At 44.0% G+C, this 10,149-nt stretch overlaps 1 protein-coding gene across 1 annotated transcript in view; it reads right to left on the reverse strand.

Moving 5' to 3' along the window:
* LOC101984092 (cytochrome c oxidase assembly protein COX15 homolog) overlaps window positions 1-10,124 on the reverse strand; it is a 13,987-nt gene extending 3,863 nt beyond the window's left edge. The window contains exons 1-7 of the mRNA XM_005352326.3: window positions 9,992-10,124; window positions 8,804-8,994; window positions 6,719-6,841; window positions 4,667-4,853; window positions 2,673-2,840; window positions 770-851; window positions 101-255 (exon numbers count right to left, since the gene is read on the reverse strand). Of these exons, the coding sequence (XP_005352383.1) occupies window positions 101-255; window positions 770-851; window positions 2,673-2,840; window positions 4,667-4,853; window positions 6,719-6,841; window positions 8,804-8,994; window positions 9,992-10,081 (996 nt within the window). The 5' untranslated portion in view covers window positions 10,082-10,124. The remainder of the gene's footprint in view (window positions 1-100; window positions 256-769; window positions 852-2,672; window positions 2,841-4,666; window positions 4,854-6,718; window positions 6,842-8,803; window positions 8,995-9,991) is intronic.
* Between the last annotated feature and the right edge of the window lie 25 nt (window positions 10,125-10,149).

Consider the following 10,149-nt stretch of genomic DNA (forward strand, 5'->3'; position numbering starts at 1 on the left):
CTGATGCCCAGTGCCTCCCTGGCACTCCCAAAACGTGTGTGAGGGTACTGATGCCCAGTGCCTCCCTGGCACTCCCAGCAGCACAAACCAGCACACTTACCAGAAGCCGGTGATCAAACTGCACCATGGTGGGATTCTCAAAGACATTCTTCAGGATGGGAGAGAAGGTAAGGAGATCCTCTGGGATCCAAGAGTCTCCCATTTTGGGGAAGGAGTTGTAAACAAGCCCAGCATCCAACCCTGCCACAAAAGCCCCTGCATGCCAAGATACACAGGATGTAGCTCTGAATACAGAAGTCTCCTACCCCAGAGCTAGACAAAGGAACGATTTGCCCTCTTTGTGTACTTGCACACACGTGGCATACACTCACACAGACACACACATGTACACACAAAAAAGTTTAAAACTCTTAGGAGGAAGGACCTACATTGGTCCTAGCTCCAGTGAACTTGAACATCTTTGATCATCAGTGAGGACAGGTCACCTGTCTGACCCATTCTGGTGTAATATGTAATAATGGTTTCACAACACAACTAACACAGCTTTTGCTACACTCCAGGCCCTGTTCTAAGCACTTACAATCATCATCTCTGTTCTATACACAGGTTACAGTTCCTGGGGAGCAGAAAACACAGGGTGGATGGTGGCAGTGAAGGAGCCAAGTGTGACAGGAAAAGATAAAGGGGCAGCGGGAACAACAGAGTATCAGGTAAGAAATGCCACTTCACGTTGCATGGAAGTGCACCAAGTGTGCTGGGAGGAGCCTACCTGAGAGAGCCGTAAGGAACACCAGGCCTGCTGTGCCTCCAGCAAAGCGTCTCAACCACAGCAGCTGTCGGGTTTCAGGTAACTGGAAAGGATAATCAGGTAATCTCTTTGGGAGGAACTACTGAGGTAGGAAGATCTCCAAATCCAAATCTAGACAATTTAAGGTCAGATTGTCTCTGTCTGCTAACAAGGAAAAGTACCCAGCAGACACTGCTCTAACACAGGATAAGTACCCAGGAGACACTGCTCTAACACAGAATAAGTACCCAGCAGACACTGTTCTGAATACATCTGTTTCATTGTTAGACATTTATTATGTATCTTCCCAGATATTTCAATTAATTAAATTTAAATAGCCCCCAGTAGCCAGTGTTACTGCAGTAGAGAACATGACACTGTATCACTTAACAGTCATCTCAGCTCTTTCTGTAATTGGGTAGAGTATCAGCAGCCGAGCACAGTTCGATTCCAGTGTTGGGGTGTGCGAGAGTGTGGGCACATGTGAGGGCTGAAGGGCTGGGAAGAGCAGGGTCAGCAGACAGCTCTAGATACAGGCAATTCATTTTATAAATTCAGCTTGGAAGTTGGAGGAAGAATTTTCAGATGAGGACTATTTACTATGAAAAGGCTTCAATATTTGGCTTTCCTGTGAACATCTCCAATCGTTACCGGGACCCAAGTACCCAAGTCCTAGCTCTAAATACCTATTAGGTGATTCTACTGAAAAACCTGATGTCACATCAAAACGTTCTCCATGAGCAGTTTATCCAGGCTGACTCACACTTCAATATTTATTTAAATTAAGCATTTTAAATTACTGGTGCATTTGTGTGTGTGTGTGTGTGTGTGTGTGTGTGTGTGTGCATGCTCATGCCACAGCACACGTGTAGATATCAAAACACAACTTTGTGTCTCTAACTCTCCTCACCCACCTTCACGTGGGGTTAAAGGAGTGAACTCAGGTTTCCAGGCTTGTTGAGCCATCTCACCAAACCAACAATCACTATTTGTAAACATCAGAAAAAAGGTGAGCCAGCTGTGGGTAGAGCACACCTTTAATGCCAGCAAGGGGAAGGCAGAGGCAGGTGGATCTCTAGGAGTTTGAGGTCAGCTTGGTCTAAAAAGCGATTTCAAGGACAGCCAGGGCTGTTACAAAGAGAAACTTTGGTTTTGTTTTTTTTTTTTTTGGTTTTTCGAGACAGGGTTTCTCTGTTTTTTTTTTTTTGGGGGGGGGGGTTTCGAGACAGGGTTTCTCTGTGGCTTTGGAGCCTGTCCTGGAACTAGCTCTTGTAGACCAGGCTGGTCTCGAACTCAGAGATCTGCCTACCTCTGCCTCCCGAGTGCTGGGATTAAAGGCGTGTGCCACCACCGCCCAGCCAAAGAGAAACTTTGAACTGAAAAACCAAAAAAGAAACAAAGACAGAAAGAAAGGGGAAAGTGAGTTTGGTAGCTTGAGACGGTTCCCCAGCACAAGTGCAGCCACAGCTCTGGCTCTCCAGTCTCCACGGGGGAGCCAGGGCTAAAGTGGTGGGGCTATCCTTACTGCAGTTCCTGTGTTTTCATATCCCTCATTAGACAATGTTGACAGCTATTTAGTCTCTATATTACGGAGTAGCTTCATTTCTGGAGATAGATACATATGTATCCATCCCAAAGAATTGAAACTTGTGTCTCAAAGAGCTAGCTGTGCCTGCATGCTCACAGACACATTCTTTACACTAGCCAAAATGGAGCACCAGCTGTTAGAGGGAATCTCTGACTTACTAACTTTGTATTAGAACCAGATTTCCATCACCCTGCCCATCAGCAACTGGGCAGCTGGGCAGCGAGGCCGACGGGAGCTCACCTTGTGCTGAGGGAGCAGCATCTGGGCACCTGGGCAGTGAGGCCAATGGGCGCTTACCTTGTGCTGAGGGAGCAGCAGGGACAGTGAGGTCCATAGGCTGGCACAGTAAAGAACAAGTGCTGACCCCAGGTGGGCTGCCAGGCGGTACTGACTGACCCGAGGAATATCATAGGACTCTGGTTTTTCTTCTAGCCCACTTTTCACCATATACCAACCCAAGAGACCCTAGAATTCAAGAAGAGAGGGGGAAATCAAACAAGGTTTGACCTGTTAGGTTCTATTGAGAAAGTACATTATCAGAAAGAACACCCTCCTAACCTGTTTCCACACCCTTCTAGTGTTCACAGCCAGTGTTCAGAAAGTGTGAACTGCTAGCGACTCTGTATTAACAGTATTAGTGCTTGATCACTGTTTAGACTTCTGTTTTATGTAGTTCAGGTATATGAAATCACACAAGAGTTTATCTGCACTCAAAACTTTACAAATGCTTGATAGAACTTAACATGTAAACCAGAGAAACACAATATTTTGGTCTATGAAAACTAGATTATATTTGGAAAAAGCTTAATAAAGGTTAACTGTTTAAAAACAATTACAGTCAAGATAGGTATGTATAAGACAAACGAAAAAGCCTGGGGGGAAGGCATACAAATATGTAAGATTTTGCATGTGGATTGCTTTGCAAAAATATATTTCTACTCTCTAAGAAAAATGAAAGTGGAGATGAAGAAATTTAAACTTCAACTCCAAATTCCAAATTCAGTCAAAGAAAGACTTCAGCTCTTAGGAAGGAAAGGAGGAGAGTGCGGGAGGAGAGTGTGGAAGAGCAAACAAGAGATCTCACCATTCCCCATCAAAATGCATGTTTATGTTTAGAAAGCTCCCAGAATGCATCACACTCCATGGTCCTCTGCTTTAACTAGCAAATAACCCAACTACATCAATTCCAGTCTTATCAGATAAGACACAATCATTCCACCCACTACCTCCAATCCACAGAATCAGGCCAAAGGGGTGAGTCTCTACTACTTCTTCAGGTAACCCGCTGGGGATATTTCCTCCCCTTTTATGACCAGCCTGGCTATTATTATTACCTTCATCTTCAGGGACCCTGGAAAAATGACAGCTATACAATTCTCTAGCCTAACTTACTTCCTCCCACAACCCTGACAACTTAAATTTCTACCTTCATTTTTAATGTTTAATTATAAAATTAAACTTATATTTTATTTCATCTAATTTGCTTAGTTAAAAAAAACATAATAAAAGTTAACTTTTATAATAAGCTTCTATGAAGTATCTTTTATTAGTGTCCAAGTCTTTACTGTAGTTTCTAATGTTAATGTCTTCATTAGCTTATCTCCTTACCACCTGAGTTAAATTAACTACTAGTTTCCTACTGGTCAAATGTTGATGTTCCTTTGATGCTGTGACACCATCAGGACCTTTACATTTTGTCCCAAATACTTGCAGGTGTCTCCTCTAGTTCCTTTCCCTGGTTTTTAGCGTTTACTGTGAGAATCTCCTGAAGCTCTCTTCTGTAAGAAAAGTCCATGATTTCAAATACCGCTTAAACTTGAACATCAGCTTCATCTGTATCCCAGCTCTCATCCCCGAACTATTTCTTTTGGAGTTTTCCTGTTTGCCTCTGTAGTCACTCTACAGTAGGGATCACTCTAAGACAGCAGACAAGTTAGAAAAGAATGGAAGAGAACCCGGAAGAGAATCATAGTGGGGACAAGAACTCTACTTCCAGTGGCACAAGAAATTACACTTATTGAGACCTTACTGATTTTAGACACCCAACTAACTGCTTTATAGGCATCATCTCATTTAATATCTGTACTCCCTAAGTGGTTCTATTACTGTCTCTCCCCAGAATAAGAAAGGAAATCATATATGACAAGTCAGATAGCTTGCCCTAAGTGGCAGAACTGGGACTTAAAGCCAAGCCTATGGCACTAAAATGCTATTGTAGTGATGTCCTTAAATAATACCCACCAGGAAGCTCTTCGAGCATCTCTGGTTTCCCAACCTTGAATAAATCTTACCTGGAAACAGACTAAGCCACAGAGGGCAAGAACACGTCCTTTCATGCCACGGCTGAGCCAACCCTTTCTCCAGAAATAGGCAGCGGGCAGGATGTATGCAAGGCCTACAGCTCGACCCCACATTCGGTGCGAGTATTCCATGTACCAGATGAACTTGAATTCTGCCAGTGTCATGTCATGATTCAGGCTAGGTGAAATGGGAGTAAAAAATGAACTCTCTCTCTCTCTCTCTCTCTCTCTCTTTCTTTCTCTCTCTCTCTTTCGTTTTTTGAGACAGGGTTTCTCTGTGTAACAGCCCTGGCTGTCCTGGATCTCACTCTGTAGATCAGGCTAGCTTTGAACTCACTAAGATCCACCTTCTTCTATCTCTTCAGTGCTGGGATTAAAGGCATATGCGACTACCACCCAGCATGTAGAGCATTTTCTTGATTAGTGATTGATGTGCAAGGGCCCAGCCCATTGAGGATGGTGCCATTCCTGGGCTGATGGTTCTGAGTTCTATAAGAAAGCAGGCTGAGCCGGGCAGTGGTGGCGCATGTCTTTAATCCCAGCACTCGGGAGGCAGAGGCAGGCGGATCTCTGTGAGTTCGAGGCCAGCCTGGTCTACAGAGCTAGTTCCGGGACCGGCACAAAAGCTACAGAGAAACCCTGTCTCGAAAAACCAAAAAAAAAGAAAGCAGGCTGAAAACGACAAGGAAAAACTAGGAACCAGCACGTGGTGGACAGTGTATGGCACATCCTCCTGATGGGACCAGTCCCACAATGGAAAGGACTGCACACCGGCACATTCTCCTGTGGGCAGCATCCTCAAAACCATGTTGCTGGGTGAAAAAATGTCAGACAACAGAGCTTATGCCTGACATGATTTTATTTATTTATATAAAATTCCAAAATCTGTATGATGAAAGAGCACAGGTCAGTTGTGTCTGGGGGTGGGCAGGAGCAGGCACAGACATCAACTGTATGTGTTAAATATGTATGATCTATTACATACCAATTATACTGAATGAAGTTGTTAAAATATTTAAATACTTAAAACCCAACAGTCCAGAGAGAGAGAGAGAGAGAATATGCATGTTCAGTAGTGAGGTCTTTGAAATAAACTGTAATTGAAGTGAAAAAGAAAGAAAGAAAGAAAGAAAGAAAGAAAGAAAGAAAGAAAGAAAGAAAGAAAGAAAGAAAGAAAGAAAGGAAAAAAAAGCAAGCAAGCAGGCAGGCTAAACAAGCCATGGGGAACAGGTCAGTAAGCAGCACCCCTCTGTCGTAACACAATCCAAGAATGGAGTTGTGCGAGAATTCTGAGTGCTTGTGAAAAAAAAATTTAAGAAAAAAAGACAAGAGTCTTATAACCTCAGTTTCTTCAAAACACAGAATTGTTCTTAGAATATGTTTCCACGCTCCTCCCAGGTGTAGCAGATAGGAGTGCCTCTATGGAAAAACGTGTTTCTGCCCCGTGTGGTTTGTCCTTTGATTGAATACCTTACTCACGTGATCCTTCTTAACCCTAGAAGTATGAACTGCCTGATGCTCTGAATAAAGTTGGTTATTGCATGAGACTTCAGCCCACCTCATTTTTAGGTTCCCCTCTCCCAGGTTCCACTGCCTTTAGAGTGGTAAACATCCTCCAGGGCCCCTGCATCTGCTCCTGCCTCCCGGTTCCTGCCCTCACCGCTGTGATGATGAACTGTCATACGAACTGTGAAATAACCCCTGTCCTCCCCACGCTGCCTGTGATCATGCTGTCACCACAGCAGTACAACCCTAAGACAGGATACGTGAGGGACTTTGGAGATGGCTCAGCAAGTAAGAATGCTCACGGCACAAGCATAAGGAGTTGAGTTCAAATCCCCAGCACCCATATAAAAAGCTGGGTGTGGCCGTGTGCTCCTGTAACTCTAGTGCTGTAGGGGACAGAGACAGGAAAAGCACTGAAACTTTGCCAGCCGTGAGCTTAGCTCCAGGTTCAGTGAGAAACCACGTCTCCAGACCTGCTACACATACATGGCTTCATCACACACAAAGACATTTACCTGACTCTTTTCTAGTACTTACATTTTAAATTCTGGAAATTGCTGGTATTTCTGGAATTCTGCTTCCCATTCTTCTTGGCTTGTGGGTGGCTTCATCTCCTTTATTAAATGCCAGTCTACCATTGAGAGGCCAGACTCCGTCAGCCTTAGGGTAGAAAATGTGAGTGTATGATTCTAGATTACTCACAAATAGAATATGGCGACAAGTAGATGTGAACTAACCCGTGGGTATGAGTTCCTTTCCTCTTCCTTTGTGTTTGCATTGCTGGATATGGAATCCAGGTTCTTGTACAAACCAGGCCCTGCACGCCAGCTTTTTTTTTTTCTTTACACTTTTAGTTTATTCTCCTAAGTCTTTTATTCAACCCCACCCCATTTATTGTTTGCTGTTTTTTTTCTTTCCTGAAACAGGGTCTATGAGGTAGAATAGGCTAGCCTCCTTCACCTCCCAAGTGCTGATATTACAGGCATGTGCCACCATGACTTGGTCCCACCCAATTCTTTCACTAGCATTTCTATACAGGCAAAAACAATGTTTACATTAAAGAAATGTGTAATAAACACATAAATAACATTCTCATTATTTTGGTGCTAAGGACTGAACCCAGGGCCTTGCGCACACTAAGTATTCATTCAACTATTGAGTTATATATAACACTAGCTAAAACTACATTCTCCACATCAGGAAAAGAGACTTACTGCAGAAGTATAGGTACAAAAGAATATTAAATTTGTTGCAATGTGCCATAACAGCTGAGGTTTAATAACACCATATTTTGAAACAGAGTGTAACGAATATGAAGATAAACACACACACTTCATTAAAATTAAAAAGTAGGGGCTGGAGGGGTATAGTTCATCCAATAAAGTGCCTGCCTGAACACAAGCCCCAAAACCTATGCCTAAACAAACAAACAAACAAATAAACAAAAAAACAGGTACAATAGTACAATAGAGCTTGTAATCCCAGTTCTGGACAGGCAGAGACAAATTCAAGGTCAGTGACAGGCCTTGTCTCAAACAAACAAACAAACAAACATGAAAAGGTGGGCAGCACCTAGGAAGGAAGCATGAAGTCATCTGACTTCCACATGTATGCAGATGCACACGCGCGCGCACACACACACACACACTAAAAAGTACTTTCACCAAAAAGGAACTGGGGTTCCTAATCTAAAGGTCAAGGCGAGAAATGTACAAAATAGGCCTGGAAAACCTTACTGTACCACAATGCAAAGATGCCATCAAAGGGCCTTGTCAAAAGATGCTGGGACCATTGTCAAGAGGTTCCCACCAAGTAAGATGGAAGAATTTAAGTAAGCTATCAACACAGTCCTCACAGTGGACTGAGATACATCAAATGTCTTTAAATGTATGAATTCATAGCAAAACTTTAAACCCCAAATCCTTTATTTGTAGCCTTTGGAGGATCTTGGGAACAGATTTATTATTGAAAATTAGTAAATGAAGAGAATGAATCAAATCTTGCCTTTCATATGAAGACTGCTCCTGGGCTAATGACACTGCTGATGTGGGAAAGTTTCTCTTTATAGTTGATAAAATATTACTGTTTTGGAATTCTAATGAAATAATGGATATAGGCAATAATAAAGAGAGTTGATGTCCCCGATAGGTTCTAGAATGAATGTTCCAGTCACCTATGCAGTATCTCACCCCCCATTATCAATCAGAATCTAGTAAGAAACTACTCATTTCCAAGACAGATGCGGACAAAGACTATGTTAGACATCACTAGATAGTCAGACTGTGGGTAACCACGGGACAAATGACTTGGCCTTGTTCAAAAGCAACAAAACTTCAAAGATGTGGGAGAAGGGAAAGCCTAAATCCATAGTTTGTTTACAGACATAAAGATAACCTAAGAATATTTGAAGCAATTGTGGTATATGAACATATCTGTTTAATTTAAGCAAACAAATTGCAGGGGGAAAAGTTGAGCTCAATCTGAACACTGGCGAAGTTAACCATACAGAAACAATGCCCAGCTACCAGTGAAGACGGAACCCTTTCCTTCTGACAGGCTCCTACCAATGCCCAGAGCCCCTTTCCCACGGACAACCTGGTTCGCCCAGAGCAAATGACTCACCGAGTTACTCCTCCGAGAATAACGGCTCCAGCGACCGTTCCGCTGCAAACCAGGAGCCATCGGCCCACTGCCTGCTCGGCTGCCTTCGAGGGAAGGGGCACTGCACCTTTTCCGGATTGCAAAGCCACTTCAGTGACGGTGCCATATTGCCCTGGCTTCAGAGGATGCCTGCTGCCAAAACTGCAACCACACTGAGGAGCAAGAAAGAAAATTATAACCAAAGAATCGGGAAAAAGCCTGCTTCCCACACACGGCCTCAATTTGCCTGGAGAAAAGTGCCTCACAAAGGCGGCATTTCCACAGCTCCCACTATGGTTGACTGCTGTCTCTCAACTGGACCACCAGGGCCCTTTTCCCAATGGGTTTCTTTCTCCTCTCAGCCTCTAAATGTGCTATCCCCTCCCACACACTCGCCTGACTGATACCTGCCCACTGTTGATCTGGGCTTGCGTTGTTACTCCCCAAACCTCCCAGAGCCTCATAACAGGCCACTCTCACAGCAGGACCTCCCCAACCACAAGTCTTAACACACTGCCAAGTGTCTTCAGGTAATCTGTCCATGGGTCTAAGGTGGGAGCTCTGCATGGCAGGTTCTGGTCGATCTTGTTCTCTCTCTTTCTCTCCGGTTGCCTTTGTTTATAGCACTGCTTTCTCTTCCCATCCTCCAAATCTTTCACCTTTTACTAATAATTATCAGATACGAGAATGCATGTCTCTTTGGTTCTAAGCCTACCAGTAAGATACATGCTCAGTTTCCTACTTCTAATTAACTGGGTAACTTAGACAAGCAACTTAAAATAAGCCTCGATTCCCTTCTCTGTAGAATGGGGTTATACAGTAGTTCGTGACACTTTTAGCAAAACACCAAATATGCAAAAAATACTGAGCTTTTTATCATGTGCTGAAGGTTTGATGTATACTAAAAAAATTAATCCTCACCAACACCTTGTGAGGTAGTAGTTACCCCATTCGACAGACTGGGACACTGAAACATAAAAGCTATGTAAATTGGCCAGTAATACACAAACAGGGGGCAGTATTTCTGGATCCGCATTCAGGGGGCTGTCTGGACACGAGGAAATGAACGTGTCGTGAAATGACACAACCGGCGGGGCGGTTCGTTAACTTTATTCTAGCCTTTTTCACCCCAGCCGGGCTTCGGTGATGGGAACCAGCTGCAGTGGGTACCTGTGCTCTGGATGCCGCCCTAGGGGCTAGGAGCCCGACAGTGCGGCTCCCCGTGAAGGCCTTCAGGGACGGAAGGAGCAACCGTTGCATACTGACAGTGCACCGCCTACGCCGGAACGGCCCAGCGACGTGCGCTCCCCTTCTCCTCCCCGGAAAAG

This window comes from Microtus ochrogaster, chromosome 8 (assembly GCF_000317375.1).
Source record: "Microtus ochrogaster isolate Prairie Vole_2 chromosome 8, MicOch1.0, whole genome shotgun sequence".
Lineage (NCBI taxonomy): Eukaryota > Metazoa > Chordata > Mammalia > Rodentia > Cricetidae > Microtus > Microtus ochrogaster.